This window comes from Amblyomma maculatum, chromosome 8 (genome assembly GCF_055883805.1).
Source record: "Amblyomma maculatum isolate TAMU_Amacu chromosome 8, ASM5588380v1, whole genome shotgun sequence".
Classification (NCBI taxonomy): domain Eukaryota; kingdom Metazoa; phylum Arthropoda; class Arachnida; order Ixodida; family Ixodidae; genus Amblyomma; species Amblyomma maculatum.
This window is the reverse complement of record NC_139351.1, coordinates 67518270-67537352: the sequence shown is the minus strand read 5'-3', so window position 1 is coordinate 67537352 and position 19083 is coordinate 67518270. Positions and strand designations below refer to the sequence as shown.

Below are 19083 nucleotides of genomic sequence, written 5' to 3'. Positions count from 1 at the left end.
GTTACCGCGCCTTTCCCTTCCTGTAAATAAATCAGGCTGTGGAAAGAGAGAGAGAGTTAACTTTAATTGGTTAACAAAATTACGTGGGTGATTTCCTCAGTCTAGGATACCATTGGCTCGGGCTGTCTCCCAGGCCCTGGTGAGCAAGCTGCGCTGCTCAGAGAGACCCGTGTGGACCAGCTCTGCCTCCCACTCCGCTTGGCTGAGTGTTCGAGCTTTATATTTCTCTAATTGCTATTTGCTCTTTGCAGTTCCATATCATGTGCAGGATGTCCGAGACTTCCCCGTATGCAGTGCATGTGTTATTTTTGAATTTTTCGGGCTAGTTGTTGTGGTACTTTGCTAAGTTTGGGAATGTCCTAGCCTGTGTGTTCCTCCAGGCTACTGCCTCCTGTCTGCTGAGGTCTCTGTGGGGTTCGGCGTATCGGTTTCTTCCTAATTTGAAATATTGTATTAGTTCCCCGTATGTGAGAGGGGTTGAAGGCTCTGGTGCAGCCGGCACAGGTGCCCGGACAGTATGCCCTCGGGCTATCCTGTCGGCTGCCTCGTTTCCGTCAATTTCATAGTGTGTCGGTATCCACAGGATTGTGTGCTTCAAGTTGCCCGCCTTTTTTTTTCCTGCTCCATTATTCGCAGTGCCTGTTTGCATACACGTCCCAGGAGGAAGGCACGATACGCCTTTTGGGAATTGCTCAGTATTATGTGTTATCTACCTTGGCTGCTGGCGTGTATAACTTCAAGGGCGATTGCAACTTTCTCTGCATCTTCTATGTAGTTATTGGTCTTGACCGATGAACTGGTGCCCTCTCTTCCGGTGTGGTCAACAGTGGTGGCTACCGCCGCTTTTCTTCCCAGATATGGACTGGCGTCTACATAGAGTAGGTCGCTATTGTTTTTAACGACGGAGAGCAACGGTAAGTGTCGGCAGTATCAGGACCAACGAAAGAGGCAGCTGATGAGGTGGCTCAGCTACAGAGCTAGTAGCAGGCCTGTGTATTTTCTTTTCCTTCTTCCTACAGTCGCAACCCTTCCCTACGGTGCGGTTCAGAAGTCCACAGAAAAAAAAAAAGGAGTGTAGCTCCGATGTGCAGATGTGAAGGCTGTGTGGAGCAAGGAAATGAGTTCAATTACTGTAAGGAGTATGAGTTTCCAAGCTCTATTTAGTGTGCTATCATTAGGCCTGTACAACTGCAGTGTCGAAAATAAGAATGCGTTGCTTCACTTTATCCACCATCACTGATGCGAATACCTAAGATAGTCTAAAAAAGTGCAACTGAAATCTAGAAGTGCACTATTTTAGAGAAAACGTAACTATGAGTAACCTGGTCTACGAATTAATAGTGCGGTGACAAAGGAGGTCAGGACAAAAACCTTGAAAAATATGGAGAGGGACCAGGTCAAGCGGACCGAAGGAGTCTGTAACTAGGCACTAAGGGAAAAAACAGACTGAATGGCAGTACTTGTGAAGTCGGTGAACTGCAGCGTGAAATATCATATTCCGTTGACCAGCGAGGAAATTTGGTACCCAGAAAAACAGCATTTGGTCAACAGATGGGAGCATCTTCGTAGGATCGCCTGCGGCAGTCATGTACCGCTACAGGCTGCTACCTAACAGCTTACAAGCTGCAGATGAGCTTGAAGTGTTTCTTATGAAAAGAGATGAGGACTGCCTGGGACTCGGCGATAGCGGCAGTCTTTCAAACTTTCAAATTTGAAGTACAGTGCCTGCACTACGATTTTGAAAATTTGGAAGGAGAGGAAGGGGCGGCGACCAGAACTGTATAGCGCACTTTCTGTGCCATCTACACACGCCACCATCGAGAGAATTTTCTGGGCCTTCTTTTGTCATTGAACTAGGGTGCTCGGATGACTCATGCGTGCCGCAATTTTCTTTCTGCGATGTGGGCTTTCAGCAACGGAAACAATAACATGTTTAAGTGCAAACGCGCCACCGGCATACTGACACTTTCATCCATGGCATGATCACATGACTTGCAGAGAGCGTTAGACGAAAAAGAAAGCTTTCTGCGAAAAAGAACGCTCTCTGCAAGTTGAATCCTCGACAATGTCCTCTTCCTTCAGTCTTTCTATGCTACAAACAAAAAAGTTGCCAGCTTTCCCTCAGCACATAATAAAATATTGGCGAGAAGCCATGTCATGTCATACTTGTTGTAAATTATGCGACTAAACATACGTCTAGCCTCAAAATTAAGTGATTATAGAAGAAAGCGGCTATTCAGGCAATCATGACGCGCAACAAAGACGATGTTCGCATCGCGTCGTGGCCAGGAACGAGACGATAACTCTAACGGCCAGTGCGTGGCGGAGGGAACAAGAAGGAACTTTTGTCGGCGCCATTCAGGCCACAACACAAAGTTGCCTTTGCGTTTAATTCACCTCCATAGAATTCACAGACACGCGAAATGCAAAGGCGTCCGTGCGCTGTGCGATGCATTATTGGGACGTGTTTTTGGTTCGACCTTGATCTGATTTCAAAGTCCTTTAGTGGGAGCTGGATATGTTCGCTCTAAAATGAAATTCATGTGAAATTTTGTGTACCTGAAAAACGCAGCAGGAAACATATTACTTTCTTTTAACTTTCTTTCGGCGCGTGACAGCTTAGAATTGGTTATGTGCCAATGGCAGTAATCATTATTTTTCTTTTATCGTGCTATAATCGTCGGACACTGATTATAAACATTTTGCTGATGTCTGTACAACCAAGTGGAGCCCGTCACGTCTGACGAGAATAAACAATAGACTGACTCGTACTGTTACTGTACCAATTTTCGCCGGTTTGTACCGGAACAGAATGTGTCTGCGGAACCGAAACTGAACCCGAAAGACGTGAACCCGAACCCGAACCGAATCCGAAAAAATTCCGGTTCGACACCACTCGTTGCGCTTGTTCCAGACCAGCAGAACAGTTGCGTCAAAATTTTGATTAAAAATCTCACCGTACTTTTCATGGAACATACAAGCGTTAGATAAATATTAATCTCCGGATTACTGATTTAGCATTGAACATTGTCTAGTGATATTGACACCGAGTAGAAAATTTGGCATGTAATCAATATGATCTCAAAACTGCCTCACCCTCTTCGTCATCATCATATGTTCCACGAACTTGGGGATAAAGATAAATAGACGTGAGTTGACCGATTTCAACGAACAGGCCACCAACACTGTGTTGCGATGGAGGAGGCTGCCGCGAAAGAAATCACCGACGAAGTCGACAATTTAATACGAATTGTCGAGGATCTGAAGATCAAATCTGTCGGTAATGCACGTTTTCACATTAAGTTGCATCCAGCGATCACCCATGGTTAATTCCCGAGTCGCTATCTGTTTGGAAAAAAGAAAAAGCGAGCGTAATCCAAAGTGAAACCACCCTTCACGCGCCGTCACTTGGGGCGTTACAGTTTTTGCAGTGTGCGTTGCCGAAGCTTGCCTCAAAATGTTCTGGCGATGCCGGACTTCAGCGGTAACAGTAAATTAATCATCGATAACTCTGCAAGACTGTTTTTTGCAGCATTGCATTAGGCTGCATTGCTGGCGTGAAAATTCTCTGTTTGTTTTCCAGTGCCGACACTTCTAGAGTCGTCGTTTTCCAAGCTTCTGGAACTCAAGGGCCGACTTAAACAAGACAAGCTCTCGAAGGATACCTCGAGCAAAGAGGTTCTACAAGACTTGGCAAAGGTGTGCACTTTGCTGCTGTCAATTTCGCGCCAATCTGCTTGAATCTGCGTCCGCTTAGCTGCTCCTGTACCTTTAAACTGTGTGGTGGCATTGGGTTTATTTTGCTTTTGATCATCTGAGCGTTTACGCCGCTTATAGTTCATTCTCTGGAGCGTGACTTAAAATGTTCGGGAACGCTTCCCAACTTGATATCCTAACTGGTCAAGCTGATTAGTGGAACAACTCCCCGGTTGACTCCAGATAGAAGCAACTGGGAATAGTTCCATAAAACCAGCTTGTCTGGGTAATGTTTCCGTCTGTGATAGTGTGCTACTTCTAAGGAGTGCGCTTATTTACTTTTTCGTCTCTAGATCGTCCTCGATATTACTTACTGCCGAGAGAACCGACTCGCTGACAACGATTTTTCAGACAGCGATTCTTTAGAACGAGTCCACGCCATCATCCGTGAGTTGTTTTGAAATCATCCTAGCGCGGATAGCTGGAACTAATCAACATTGGTTATGTTCAACCGTAACTTTACCTGTGCAGGAAGCCTGGAACATGTCGAGAACATCACGAAGCACACAGGCTTCAGCACGGTCAGTGTCTATGCTCTTGCTCATATAAGATTCTTTCTGTAATTTCTTATGTATCTTAGATTTTTGGCGATATAACGAACTCGCCTAAACTATCAGCCGTACAGTGAAAAAATTAGCGCGCATTTCTGAACAAACAGCGCCTGACTCTTGGGCATGCCTACATAAATGTATTCAGCATTCAACTCATAATACTGCGTTAGCTTAATTGCTGGAGAGCTGATAGTGTAATAATGTAGTTTACTTTTCCTGCAAGCACAGTGTTTGTCAAAGCTCGTCTGGAAGTGTGTTTAAAAGAATCCTTAATGGCTAAGACATCTCTGTGTACCGTCTAAGTGCACTTAGTATCTTTTGCTGCACTTTCATACTGCTGTTAATAGAATGAAAGAGAATTATTTAAATTGACCAAGTCTTGAGTACTTTTGTTTCATAAAGCTAAGCAACAGTGAAAAGTTTAACTGGAACTCAAGCGTAAAGACTTGGTGTGGAAGTCATCAAGGGTGCACTGCAATGTAGTGTGTTCTAAGCTTGACTTAATCGTGAGTGTTGATTTTAGGATTTTTCAAATTATTAGCTGCGTGGAGCGGTGGGATTTGTGTTGACAGAATGCTTAAAACCCAGCAGGGTCCTTTGATGGACGCTTGAGGTTTGTGGCAAGAACTAGAGTTGACAAGCAGCACCTTGCCAGTCACTTAGTACTCAGTACTGTCAGAGCACTTCCAGGCACTTTTATATTGTCAAGAGGTGTTTATCTTAAGCTAGCACACTGCTCTCCGTGCTGCTTATGCATTTGTGCATGACACTCTGTGGTACTGCCACACCTTTCTTATATCCCAGGCTTGTCATCAGTGTTCCATATGAGGTTTTGTGCTGGTGAAAAGATACCTTTGATACCCCAAGTTCAACCCTGATGAGTGGTTCTCTGGCTTCTTCTTTCCATTCTAATATTTGTTCTGACTGGCTTGGGTGTATTAAACTCTGAATGATGACTTGGCACTGAAAATGATGGCTTGCCACTATTTTGGAAGGAATTCAGAGATTCGGGGGTGGAAATCATTGTGGACTTCATTTTACTTGCTTCATTGGTGGGTGATGCCAACCCCTGCATTAATTTTTTCAATATTTTCTCGAGTATAGAAGATTCGTTTTGATGAGGTGACAGGGCTCTTTTTGGGAGTAGAATGCTGCGCTCTGCCAATACAGGTCAATTTCTATTCATCCTCATTGCCCCTTTAAGCTTGCACGCTGTGCGAGGGTGGCTTTTTTTCCCCCAATAAAGAACTTAGTTTGAATGTATTTGAATGGTGAAATGGGAAACCGCTGATGTTCTGTGTAACATCGGGGTAGGTTGAAGAACGCCGGGTGGTCTAAATTAAATCGGATACCTCCGTTATGGTGCCTCCAATAGCCCATGTGTCGCTTTAGGACATTCAGCCCCATAATTTACTGATCTGTTCTGTGGTCTCTGCTTTCTTTTTTCCAGGCAGCTGTGAAGAATGCTTTTTGAGCGTTTAAATTTCGCTCCAGCCTAATGACTAACCTCCATATTTTTTATAATTGTAGATGTGAAGATCCCCCGTTTTTTTAATTGTTTTTTGACCATACCATGGGAATGCACTTTGAGTTGCACATGAGCCAGGCCCGCCTGAACCATGTTACTCATTTAGTGCTGCCATCAGCCAATGGTTGAACGTGGGAGCTTGCACTTGCGACCCTGCAAAAAAAGTAAAAGACATATGTTTGCATTGTGCAGCGTAATTTTGTGAGCTGTTAAGAAGTTCTTTGTATGTGGTGAAAAAAATGTCCGTAAAAAGAAGCAGCATTGCACATTATTGACCTACCCCATCACTGTGCAGATGTTTATGCCAATGTTACAGATGCAGGTTTTGTGCCATTAAGAGCACTGGTGTCAAAGAAATTGGTCTTCCACCTTATGTGCATCAGGCATGAGGCTTGATCCCTTTGTGCTTCTTGATGCACGCCGATGGTGAAAACTCTCCTCTGGCCTGGTACTTGTCTTCACTGGGTAGAAATGGTTTGCGAGAGCTGGATATTTTGGTACACTTTGAACTGACCAGTATGTGTTATCCATAGTACCCTGTAGCCGAGCCACTCTAGGGCCGAAATTCTCACCACAAAACATCCCATGTGAGACTGAGCATGGTGCATTCACGGCTGTGTGACTCTGGGACAGGCACTATGTTGTACAAAGTGGCAAGCCTTGTCGCCACATTGCATGCAGGTGGTGGAGGGCCTTGGCGAGGAGCTGGCTGAATGCATAGAGTGGCGCAAGGGGGCGCTCGTCTACATGTTCTGTCAGAGCAAGGAGGGCGACGACGATCACAGCTGGCTCGATGCCAACCATGACACCTTTCTAGCGGTGAGCAGACCTACAAGCATTCGCTTTCCCCCGAGCATTTCACTTCTGTCTCGGGGCTGTTGATTGCTTGTGTATAAATAATACTAGATAAAATGATTTCGAACTGTGCATTGTTGGTGGAAGCTTGCCTGGCTAGGTAAGGCTAAAATAAATCTAGAAACCACCCTAGCCAACCTGATCGTTTTGATGCTTCAAAAAGAGAGAATGTCTGTATGTTTTGCAGAGGTGACAAAAATGGCTCGGAACTGTGTGCTGTTGAATAGCTTATGTTATAACCTATGTATGTGCAGGTTCGTCCAATCTTAGGGTGGCTGCATTCTTCAGAAGGCTGCTGCTTTGCATACGGCCGTGTATCGAAGCAAAAGCACGCAGGCACAGGTGGATCAAGAGTAATTGTGCATCGTGTCATCTGCCACCTTGCTTCGATACGCAGCTGTGTCAGATGCAAATGCTTTCCAAAGGGCGCAGTCACACCGTTGCATGTTCTCACTAAGAGTGGACGATGCTGTATAAAGAGAATGATAGGATCTAAAAAAAAATGATTTCTGCCTGTTCCACCAAACGTAGCAGGCAAAAGGCAAAAAAAAAAAAAGGATGTGCAAAATTATGTTTAGACCAGCACGAAAACAGAAAAATTAATATCTCCGCTTGTAGTACCAATATTTAAAACAGGCTCACTGTGGATATCCCCTCCCCCCTTCCACCCCCAAGTTTGGAGATAATGAAACCAGTATGAAGGTTATGACTTTGGGCTTAAGCTGCTCTGATTAATGTGCTCTACGCAAATTTATTTTAGCAAAAAAGCTGGAAGAAATATATGAGCAACGCTGTCTCTTTGTTCCTACCTTACGATGTCATTTTAATTCAAGAGCGAGTCGTTGCTCTAGAAGAGATTCATTGGTTTTCTTTTTCAGCCGACATAAAGTATAGTCATCCTGACATTTGCTCTCACTCTGCGCAGTAAGCAGAGCCTCTTGCGATTTTAAGGTGCAATAAACTGACTTCACTGCAATAGACCTCACAGTTGAAAGGGTACACACACTGAGTCATGGGCAAAGATGTTCATGAAAACTGAGTACCTGCTTGAAGCGGATTACCTGAACTTCAGCTGTCAATGTCACCTGTCCTCCTGTGCAGTTGCTGCAGCAAGGGGTGCAACACCTCACGGCAATGCTCAACATCCGCCGCCCACTCAACGCCGAAGATGTTACTGTCTTGTCCAGCGAGTCAGACATACTGGAGCTTCTGGAGAAAGGTCAGTATTCTCACATCAGAAGTAAGCAACATGACAGTGGGTTTGCTAGAAGAAGGGACTGCAAAGCATAGTTTAAAGTCTTACATTCAGAGTGTGTAAAATGTGTACATTGGGAAGAGTAGGGACGTCAGTATGTAGATTTCGGCCTTTTTCTTTTAAATCACATTTAAGACATCTAAATATATGAAACACAAGTGGTGAATTTGCCCACACCAGGAAGGTAATTCTTTTACAGTTTTTTTTTTTTTTTTTTCGTATTCCGGATTTCGTTTCAAGAGGACAGCAGTGGTTGTGGCATACAGGTCGAGTTCAGGTTGCACAAGGCAGGCAAAAACTTCAACCTGAGCTGTGACTCATCATTTTAATTCATTTCAGTTTTCACATGAGAAAATGGCAGTGAAGGTTGTTATATAATGCGATTGACAAAAAGCGCCAAATTCACCTAAACAGGAACTGGTGAAAACACAATGTTTCTTGTCTGGATAAACCACTACTATGCATGCTTAGTGTGCTTGACATGTAGTTACAGCAACTCTGCACTACTATTTACTGAAAATTTATGCATATTATTTGGTCGTTGTCAGCTTGGGAGCTTTGGGTTTGAGTCCTTTCAACATGGAACTCTAAATTTGATTCATTCTAGTTTCACAAACTTTATTTCTACAGTATTAGTAATTCCAGCTCTGTTTATGAAAGCGGTGCTTAAAAATGATTTGGCTATGTACATACTGAGTGCGAAAGCAATTAAAGCAGGTATTGTTTCCAGTCAGTGGCATAACGGTGCTTTTCCAGCGCCAGCATGTAAATGTGGTTACTAGCAGGTGTTTCTTACGAATACTGACATGACAGTGTTCATTCCTGATGCTCCTTCTTCATCAGCAGAAAAGAAAATTAACTAGCTGGAACGTATGGTGTCTAGAATTTATTCTACTTCTCTGTAGCTCCCCTAAAATCATGGTTAGTAGTAGGGCCGTCAACACAGCATTAAGCGTCGAGGATGTCCTGGGCCAGGGTCACCAAGGCCAACTGGTCTTTCAGCTGGACTAACCAAGCCTGCCACGTTGGGGTAGGAGGGCGTGGGAAGTGAGGTGACTGAATTGCAACAGGGCAGGAAAACATGCAGGGTTTGCATAGGGTTCAGGACACCCCTTTAGTCTTTAACTCTTTTGTAGACGTTTGAAAGTTGTCTACTGGATGGCCTCTTTCTTTTACTTAGTGTGGCTCTCGTCTACCTTGACCGTGCAGGTATTTACAGTGACGTGCATGCACTGTCCCTGATGTATGGTGGCGAGATGTGCTACTGGCTGGTGACCTACTCGAGGCGCTGGGACCGGCCCTTGGACATTGCGCAAGCACTACCACTTGGCAAGCGGCTGTTGCAAGACTACATTGGCGCCGTTGAGGGTCCACTTCAAGATGCTGGCTGGAACTGTGCTCGTGCCCGCCATCTCCTGGCACAGCTGGACGAGGAAGGGCGGTGCTGAAGAAGAGCGTCGCGGATGGCGTGAGGCCAACACGAGACCAAGCCAAAGACAAAAGCCGGACGGGTTGGAAGGTGCGTGCTTGCTTGCTTTTGTGATGCTTTGTGGAGTTCTCCCGTATGCCTAAATTGCTGAATGCTGCTGTGAGAGCTCTGCTCCTTCTGCTGCAGTGCTTTAGCCTCTATGCTGTCTTGCTCGGCATAAGAGCCTAAGTTCAATTACTGCTTGCACCCACATTGTGGTGGAGCTACAGTGGGAGAGTGTCCTCATGTGGAGATTATTTTGGTACATGTCAAAAGATTTAGGTAGTCACTGTGAAACTGGAGGAGCAAACTGAGGTTTGTTTAAACTGTGAAGGTAGCATAAGCACACAAAAGTGTACATGTCCCTCCTTTCTGCAGGGAAGGGGTGGTTTGAAGCAATATGGCGACAGAGTGTTTTTATTTCTTAGGAAGAATTCATTCTGTGGCTCTTTCTGACTACTTTAGGTCACATATGTTAGTTATCGATGGAGGCAAAATGGAGTGGCGACCATGTGCTGTGCGATGTCAGTGTACGTTAATAATGTCCCCTGGTGGTCAAAATTTCCGAAGCCCTCCACTACGGCTTCTCTCATGGCCTGAGCGACATTAAACCTCATAAACCAACTAGATAGTTATACAGTGAAACCTCGTTATAACGAACAGTTAAAAATTTTGAAAATAGTTCGCTCTATCCATAATTCGTAATATAAAATTTCGTAGAAAATCCATGCAAGAGCAGCGAAATTCAATCAGAGAAGGCACAGCAACTCGGAGGGTGCCTTCTCGGGTCACGTCCGTTTATTTACGCGCAAAGAACTACATTATCGCGGCCTGCTTTTTTGTGTTGATCGCGTTCCGTATCACGCCCTGTTCCACAGTTTGCAAACGCTCAACAAGGGCAAACCCACTGCTCTCAATAGCACTGTAGTGGCGGCGCAGTAAATCCAATGCAGTAAGCACTTCATGTGAAGTCGGAATGTTCGCATCATTTGCACGGCCAGCCTGAGCTTCGTCTGCGGAATATTCAGAAACTTCCACAGCGATTTCGGCATCCGTCAGTACAGCCGTGGTCGCCGCGATGTCGTCGCCGCCTACAAAGTCCTCTACAGTCATTGTTGCGGGCATGTCACCTCATCGAGCTCACGGAGCTCTGCTTCTGCTTCGTCCCCATCGTCACTTGACGCGCGGGCCTCTGCTGGAACAAAAGCTGCGTGCCGAAAGCAGTTGGCAATCGTTCCGCCTTTCACGCTGTTCCATGCTGCTTTAATGCTCCCAGCAAGTCGATCTTCAAGTCCTGCTTCATAAGAAGCTTCACGAGAAGAGTGTCAATCAGTCTCTTCTTGTAAACTGCCTTTATCTTGAGCTTGGTCTTTAACGTCAGTTCTGCTCATTTTTTCACGTTCACCGCCATCACAGCACTAAGCACACCCGCGCACCACACTCGACACGACGACCGACGCAGCCTCCGCCGAACGCTACAATGGCCACGCCACTGCTAACACTAAAACCAAAAAACGCGTTTGGCGCAAAAACCAAAAGAGCAAGTTGTTTCCTTCCTTCATGCAAAAAGGCTGCCGCTTCAGCTCCATGCTTCAGCTGCCGCCACTGCTGAAGCGGCGCTGTCGGCGGTTGTGAGATGCAAACAATTTCTTATGGCCTCCGAGATCACCTCCGTGCGCACAAACAGGCGTGCGGGGGTAATCTCTGAGGCTATAGATTTCTTCGGCTGTCAACTCCCAATGCCGTCGTGGCATCTGTGGCGCTGTCAGCGCCTGCGAGGTAATCCTGAACGTTTACTGCGCCGCATAACACACATGTAGTGCAACGAAGCCTGCCTCCTGCTATTAAAGTGAGGTAGTGCTTGGCGTCGCGAAGTTCGTAATAGCCGTTTTATGCCGAACCGCGTTCGCTATGTGGAATTAAAAATACATTTGTTTGACAAAAATATTTCGGAAGCGTTCGCTATATTCAATAATTCTTTATATGCGTGTTCATTATATCGAGGTTTGACTGTAGAATAGGGTTTAAAACATTTTCCCAACACCCGGTTACAACTCACAGTGCCAATACTGAAAAGGACTCGGCATTTGAACGTGAATGGCAGTAGAACTTTGCTTTGGACATCTGCAAACAAAAGACTCTCTTGATGCTCTGCAATGGCAATATATCCGTATTTCATTTCATGGCTCATTCCACCTTACAATTTTGTCTGATCGGTCAGTGGGTTGCTTAATGTCATGAGACCACATGACATGCCAAGTGCTTCCAGTTCTTGGCTTCTCATTTGAGATGTGAGAGTGAAAGGGGAATTTAACCCTACGGAACCCTTGGTCCATGTGTAAGACATGCTGTTCCTAGGCCATGAAGGCAATTCTGTACCGCCTGGCTAAAGCGGAGCTTTATAGGCATATGTGTTGGGTGGTCTCTCATATAACTAGGTAGCTTACAACTGTATACCAATGAATATGTGCGAGATAATAGGGGCGCAAATTAATGGTAATCAAACAGGTACCAAAGTGCATATTTGCCAACAAAGCTCCTTAAGACGATCTGCAGACAGGAGTCGTTAATGATATTTGATCTTTCCAATAAATACTGAGCTTAAACCACACCACAATTTCATCTTCTGGATGTGTTAATCTGTTATTATAAGCTGAATTCAAGTTTTTCTCTCTTCGTGCACTTCTCTTACTATTTGTTTCCAAAAAGTGGCGTCTTTTTAAGTGTGCGCACTTTTTTTAACAATTATACTTCAAAGGAGTGAGGCGCCAAATGTTTAGTTTTTTTTTTCATTGAGATATGTACAACATACTGTTGCCAATGCGAGCAAACCTACCAGTACTAGTTTATTCGGATGGAGGCTTATGTCTGATTGCTATGAAGTACAAAGAGGCGTTTCATTAACCCTAACATAATCTAATTTGTAGTTTTGTTCTCTTCATGTTTGAGTGATTGGTATGCATCAACCATCCACGCGTAGCTCGCTGGTGGCCAATAAGTACAGTTTATGTAATTGATATTCTGCTCATATTGTTAATTTCGGCACGATGGGACATTAAAAAACTCGTATGGTTGCTGCTTCCTCATTGAAGTTTACCACAGCTTGTATGCCCTCTAGCAGTGCTCTAGCATTGTTTCCTTTTTTTTTTCTTCTAGATCAGCAGATTCTTTTTGGGTGAAGAACAGTCATCATCTCGCCCCTCTTCTCTTGTACTCTGAACTGCGGTCGACAGTTTAATACGCCAGCCCTTGCGTTGCAAACTATTCCTGTGGCATGGTTTTACTCCTGACCATCATTGGGAAGCAAGCGTGTCCACCTGTGGCCCGGAGCGTTTGTACTGCAGCTCGTTTTTCTGATGTGTCGTTGTGCGAGGTACTAGTTAAATATGCAGCTAACTGCATGTGTCACTTCAAGACACTAGTTTCTTTTAGCTTTCAAGACAGCCTAGTTTAATGTTTTCTTTCTACATTTTCTCTGCACTTCCACTCTTTATAGCTTGCACCTCTTGTCCCACTGATCCTATTGTGTCTGTACCAACTCTACTGGGTCTGGTACATACTACAAAATGAGAATTTTTTGATGGCTTCCCCACCACCTTTTTGGGTGTTGTTAATGCCTCCAGTCTTCCCATAACTAATAGTCAGTTTCCCCATGTTATCATGGTACTTCATCTCAGTAGTTCCCTGCAGCACTGCCGAAGCTGTGAAGCATACCAAGGTTACATTCTACTGTTGATATCAGGGGATGGAGCATGCTTGTTCTTCTAGGCTTTCTGAGATTCCAGGCAACCAGTTTGGATAGCGGAGCGGCTTCAAAATATATTTTGTATTTCATGCTCCTAGGCATCTCATTAATACTTATTGCCAACTGCTCTATTATATAACTACATTTTATTCTTGTTTTTACAGAAGTTTGCAGTTGAACGCATTTTAATTCCAGCGTAAATCTTTTAGAAAAAGGGTCTCTCATAGCCTGAGTTGCTTTGGGACATTAGACCCCGTAAGCTGAACCAAATCTTATATTAAAACAGTGTTGGGACATGGTATAAATTCATTACATAATAGTTAGTTATATGGGGTTTTTATAGCTCATAAGCGACTGTGGCTAGTATAGAAATAGTGGAGAAAAAGAGCTCTTTCGCCCCTAGTTCTGAAACTTCTCATTAGAGCATATTTATTAAAGTCCGGCAGTCTCATAAATCCGGAACTCAGAGGTTAGCAGACGGTTACAACACCTTTAGACAGCAAAATTAACTGTTGAGATAACAACTGCAAGCCAGTTGATAATTGCTGTATTTCCTGGCCTCAAAGTAAGTGAACAGATCTAGTAAATAAGAATGCACGGATGTAAGAGATTAGTGAGCTCACTTATGAGAGAACATGGCAATGTCTGTCATATCAGCAGCTGCTTGCTTCGCTACAAGTTAGCAGCGACTTCAGTGCTATGTTGGAAGTTAAAGTGAACATGTAATGAACCGAACTTTGAGTTTTCCTAATATCAAAGTAAAAGATAATGCTTTCTAATGAAACACAGTTGTTTGAAAGTTTGAAATCCGGATCACAATTTCATTCATTTGCATGCTTGATAAAGGACTCGAGCAATCGTAATATGGACTAAATAAAGGTTTCAAACACTTGAGGTTGCTATAGAAACATGGCTCGAAAAGCAGATTGATGTTGAAATAAGCAGGTTTCCCGGCTCCCTACAGGCGTAATTCGACAGTCATTTTGTAATTGATTCTTATTTATCTTTTATATACTATTCATTTGATTAGCCTCAAAGTGCCATGAGCTTAGTTAAGCATGGGGTAACTTGCAGAAGAACTCGCCCTCTCTATCAGGCACTCAGTGCTTACTGGTTAAGGCCGTTGCTTCCAAAGTTCTGTGGGGAACTGCTGAGATGTAAGAACTGCTTACATTCCACATTCGTGTAAACATTTTTTGTTAGTTGGAGACGTCTAAGACTCCTCAGTGCGTGTGCTGTAACGTCCACATATTGCGTCCATGATGGTCTTGTGTCCAGTAGCAACGTGTGACTTGCATTGCATTTGTAGTGAAGTCCATCCAGTGCGCATCAACTTCCATGCTATGTCTGTGCCAAAGCAGTTGTTGTGAAATGGTCTTACTGCAATTTCTAGGCCATGTTTGGCATAAGGGTTGCACACCAGCTAGTAGCGTCTTAAGAGAGTGGCTACTTCTCCAGGAGCATTTATTGGCAGGAACTGGGGAAAACATTGGAGGCTTTCGTGATGATTTGATTGTAATGGTACAAGGACTTTCGCACACTTGACTGGTATATGAACAAATGTTCATATACCAGTCAGGTGAGCGAAAGTCTTCAAACTTCTCTTTGAGGAACGCGCAATCCAGCAAGGAACCCAGGCAGCAGAGAAAACGTCAGCCCAATGTTGAGGTGTGTTGGCAGTTCATTGGCCCTATGTAAGGCCAGTGAACTTGCCAATGTAGGGCTAGTGAACTGCCAAAAACACTCCAACAATGGATTGATGGTTTGTGCTGACTGGGAAAGAACATCATAATTGCTACACAGGCCATGTTCTAATTTTATAAGGCATGTTAAATCATCTAATGTAATCATCTGTGCCATCTTGCAGTGTCAGCCCGCATGAACTGCCATCTTTTCCTTACTGGCAGGCAAGTGGAGGGAAGTGCATAAGTTACCAATGATGGTAGCTTATTGCATGTTATCCCACTACATAGCAGTCAGTGGTGCCAGTTGATAGAAGACAGTGCTGTGCTCTATGTGGATGCTGCAGGCTTGCCATTACACTCGTGTCCTCTCAGTTGTGCTACTCTCTCTTCATAGGGGCAGCATACACTGGCTTATTAGGGCTTTAACTTTCCTACAGTTGCACATGTTTACAGTTTCTAGGTTGTGTGAGAGGTGCCTTTGTGTGTGGAGTGGTATTTGGCTTCAGCTACTACAGAGCAGTGGGTACATAGCCAGGAGCCTTCATTTCTTTTTTTCTGTCACGTTTTCTTGTGGACAGAAGCCAATGGAGAAAGTCGTCAAGATCTGAAGTCATGTGGCATGGTGAAGGTCGATGTGGTAGCAAGTGAGCATCACATAGCTGGAAGATGTTTCGCTGTCTTGTACCAGGAAAGTGTGATTCTAGAGAAAATTTTGAGACTCCAGCTTGCTGGTCCTTTGCTGCACATTTCAAGCTTGCACAGACATCTGTCAGAGACTCAGCATGAGGAACCACATGGCACCTATGGTGCTGCCTGTGCCTGTGTTTTGAACCTACTTGTACAGTGTCTCTCAAAAATTCCTGGGCTGCAAACCAACAACTGGAAGTCTTTGAGCTCCTGTTTCTCTTTGAGTCCCCTTGGAGGAGCTTCTTAAACATAATCAAGTACCACCATTCTTGTCTTACACTGTGGGCTTTATGGCTTTATGAAGGCCTTTGACTGTGGGAAGGGCATTCATCTTCATTTCTGCAAGCCCTATTGAGAGCATGTGTACTCTGGAAAGACATTCAACTTGATTCATTTGGCTGTCTCTTCACATGCTTTATATGTTCTGGCACTCATTGAAGGTTTTGGTCAGTGGCAATGACGATTGACTTGTTATCATGGCTGCCTTTGAGCATTATTGAGAAGGTTATCCTGACTGTTTTACTTGGGAAGCTTTGGATTGGGGAGAAGTTCACGTGGCTTTGTTTCCCTGTTTGTCTGCATACTTCATCAAAGGGTACCATCGTCCTTACTGTAGAGATCTCGAAAGATCTTGAAGTACAGGTTTAGAGCCCCGTTGTTTTTCTAGGCAGCTGTTCAAGTCACGTATAAAGTGGCTCAAAGACTTAAGAACTGCTGTACACCTGTGTTGAGCTGATGTGCATGGTGAGACAAATGTAGACAAAGCTCTGACTGGAAAAACGTGCTGTTGGCCATAAGTACAAAAAGTGAAATGTGTCACGTAACTGGAGTTTGTCAGACATGGCACTCTGGTTCCTGCACGTCGCCAGTTTACAGGCTTCTCATGCAATACGTAACATGTGACTTGTCATATACTCGCAAAACTTCACTTCAACGTTTGTTTGATAATTTGCGTTGCGATGAAGGTAAGCCGATAAAATCATGTGCTTTACAATGTCAGTGCTTGTAAAGTGCCCATAAAATTAATACAGAGCCCTCTACTATGGCACCGCTTATGGCCCAGGGTTTATTCAAGATATTAACTCCTCACCTCATTCACGGTATTCATCTTTTGACACACTGTATTTGGAATCGCATATATTTTGCAAAGGAGATTTACAAGATTTTTTTTTAATTCTCTAGTTTGGACAAAAGTGTTGCATTCGAAGAAAGTGAAATAAATATCCAGTTTCCTTCATCCCTGTGATTTCAGAACAGGTGATGCAGTACTACGGTTGTAAGTAGCATGCTGAAAATTCTGTTTATTTCAACAGTTGGTGGAGCTGTCCAAAGACACGCTTGACTAACAATGAAAATATGCTGGCTAGTGATTGTATGGTGGCAATACCAGGTTCGTGCTGAACGAGTAGACATTTTTGGACGTTCAGTCTTTGAATAAAGTTTGTAGCTGGCCGTGACTGCAAAATGGAAGCCCTTCAGTTGCATCCCTGGTGCACCCTTTTCATAACGATTGTACGATATGCTTACGTTCACACAAGCATAATACTTGGTAGTGGGATTTTCGCATTATGTCCACTTGTTTGACACAAAATTTTGCTGCGCGCAATATGAGGAACTGGATATGGAAGTGCGCTTGAATCAAATGCATCTTGCTGTTCAAGCAGCACCCACTGTTGCACCCGCTACTACTTGCCAGTGCGATGGTGAAACAACTATCCTGGCAGTTAGAGTAGTTGCTTTGCACTTTGTTCATCTCCGGTACCATTTGTGAATGATGCCCAAATGGGATCAGACCAGTGCTTCTACTTCCAGTGTATTTGAGTTGGGAAGGAGGTTCAGACTATGTGCCGAATGGAGCAAGATTCTTTTAGACTACTTTTATCTTTTATTTTCTATTGTTATAATGTGATTTTTATTGAATAAAACAGTTATATAAGTGGCTGTGGCATTTAATTTTGCTGAGTCCCTGCTGTCAGTTTTCTGGCATCAGGAGTGACCAACTTTATGGTCACTGACTTGAATGCTCTAATAGCACATGTAACCGACATATATAGCGATGCTGGCTGCACTAACGTCCAGTGACATAACACTTACAGGGACCATGAAAACCTATTTACTATATCTAGAAAACGTACAGGGGCAGTAGTATTCCATCATACTTACAGGGGCCATGAAGGCCTATTTACTATATCTAGAAAACGTACAGGGGCAGTAGTATTCAGTCATACTTACAGGGACCATGAAGGCCTATTTACAATATCTAGAAAACGTACAGGGGCTGTAGGTATTCCATTGATCCTTCGCAGCACAAGTATCTTCCTAGCTTCACTAATGCTGAACGTATTGGTGACCAAAAATGGTGCACCTCCTCTCCCCCCTCAACTCTGCGCACGCCAGCATGCAAGAAAAAATTAGTTGTGGCGGCATCCCACCATGTCACTTCAGAGTGTCGAATTAGTGGGTGGACCTAGAAAGCCCAGTTGATATCAACAGCAAGGAGGTGCGCAGGGATTTCGTCACCCTAATCGGCTTTGAGCTGTCGCCTGGAGCACTTCTTAAAAATTATTTGTAAATTGCGCACTTCATGCAAAGTTTTGCAATTTGACTCCAATACTGAAAAAAAAAACATCTCTATGGGAGGGTTTCCAAAGAGCAAAGGTCTTGACAGTGATTTCAACTTTGGTCTGCAGTTTGAATCGAGGCTTACATCCTTCAAACTGCTGCTGTAAGCTACGTGGTTGTGCAATGTTAACTGGGCAGCTCCGACAAGGTAGCTGGGCACAGTTCTAAGCAAAAGGCAATCTGTTTACAGAACTTATCTTTTACTTGTGCCAATTACCACCACCTTGCGAGTCAACCAGTACACCACAGCTTTCCCAGATTACAGGGCAGTTCTTGAGGCACAATTCAGAGTGGACAAGAATGAAAGCTAGAGGCTTGCACACCTTCATGGGCAGAACTACGTGGCTGTTCAAGAGCGGGATTTGAGTACCTTGAAAACGATCGGCAAATTGTACATATTTGTGCTGCATGACCACCTCTCTATTTAATGTAAATCTTCCCACCTGTACCTATTTCCTCCAACTCTGTCAGGATTCGAAAATAGTTCACTAGCTATAGAGGAAAGTTATAATCAGGAGAGTTGAATAACTAAAACAAGCTTAACTGTTTTGTCTGTTGTTTGCTATGCCAATAATATTGTGTTATACTGCCGCATGTTTTATTGAAGCCCCTCATAGGGACTTTGGGAAGAGTAGTACCTTGTGGAGTAATATGCTTTTGCAGGCGTATTACTACTAGCATCCCTTCCATGAGTGTGAAATGGTGTATGTACTCTTGCCCATTTCACTCTAAGCGTCAGTTACCCTGTATCCCCCTAGAGTCTGAAGTGCTTCTTGAAGGAACATTGAGCTTGATGCAATTATTGTGGCAGTATAAACCGAATAATGAAAACACAGCAGATGTCTTAAAAAAAGAAGCATCAGCGCAGATGGCTGCTAAGGTTTTCTTTACAGACCCATCTCCAGCACATGGCGTTACTCTAAATGGTTTG

At 44.0% G+C, this 19083-nt stretch overlaps 1 protein-coding gene across 2 annotated transcripts; it reads left to right on the top strand.

Moving 5' to 3' along the window:
• The first annotated feature begins 3130 nt into the window (after positions 1–3130).
• LOC146181370 (RAB7A-interacting MON1-CCZ1 complex subunit 1-like) lies at positions 3131–17471 on the top strand. Of its 2 annotated transcripts, none has more exons than XM_084576420.1 (8): positions 3131–3280; positions 3584–3699; positions 4050–4143; positions 4228–4277; positions 6517–6654; positions 7792–7909; positions 9155–9464; positions 15422–17471. In XM_084576420.1, the coding sequence occupies exons 1-7, from the start codon at positions 3196–3198 to the stop codon at positions 9391–9393; spliced, it is 840 nt and encodes a 279-aa protein (XP_084432546.1). In that variant the 5' UTR covers positions 3131–3195; the 3' UTR covers positions 9394–9464; positions 15422–17471. The 2 variants fall into 2 exon arrangements, with proteins under 2 accessions (XP_084432546.1, XP_084432545.1); XM_084576419.1 differs by having other exon boundaries at positions 3133–3280; positions 12570–17471.
• The last annotated feature ends 1612 nt before the right edge of the window (positions 17472–19083 follow it).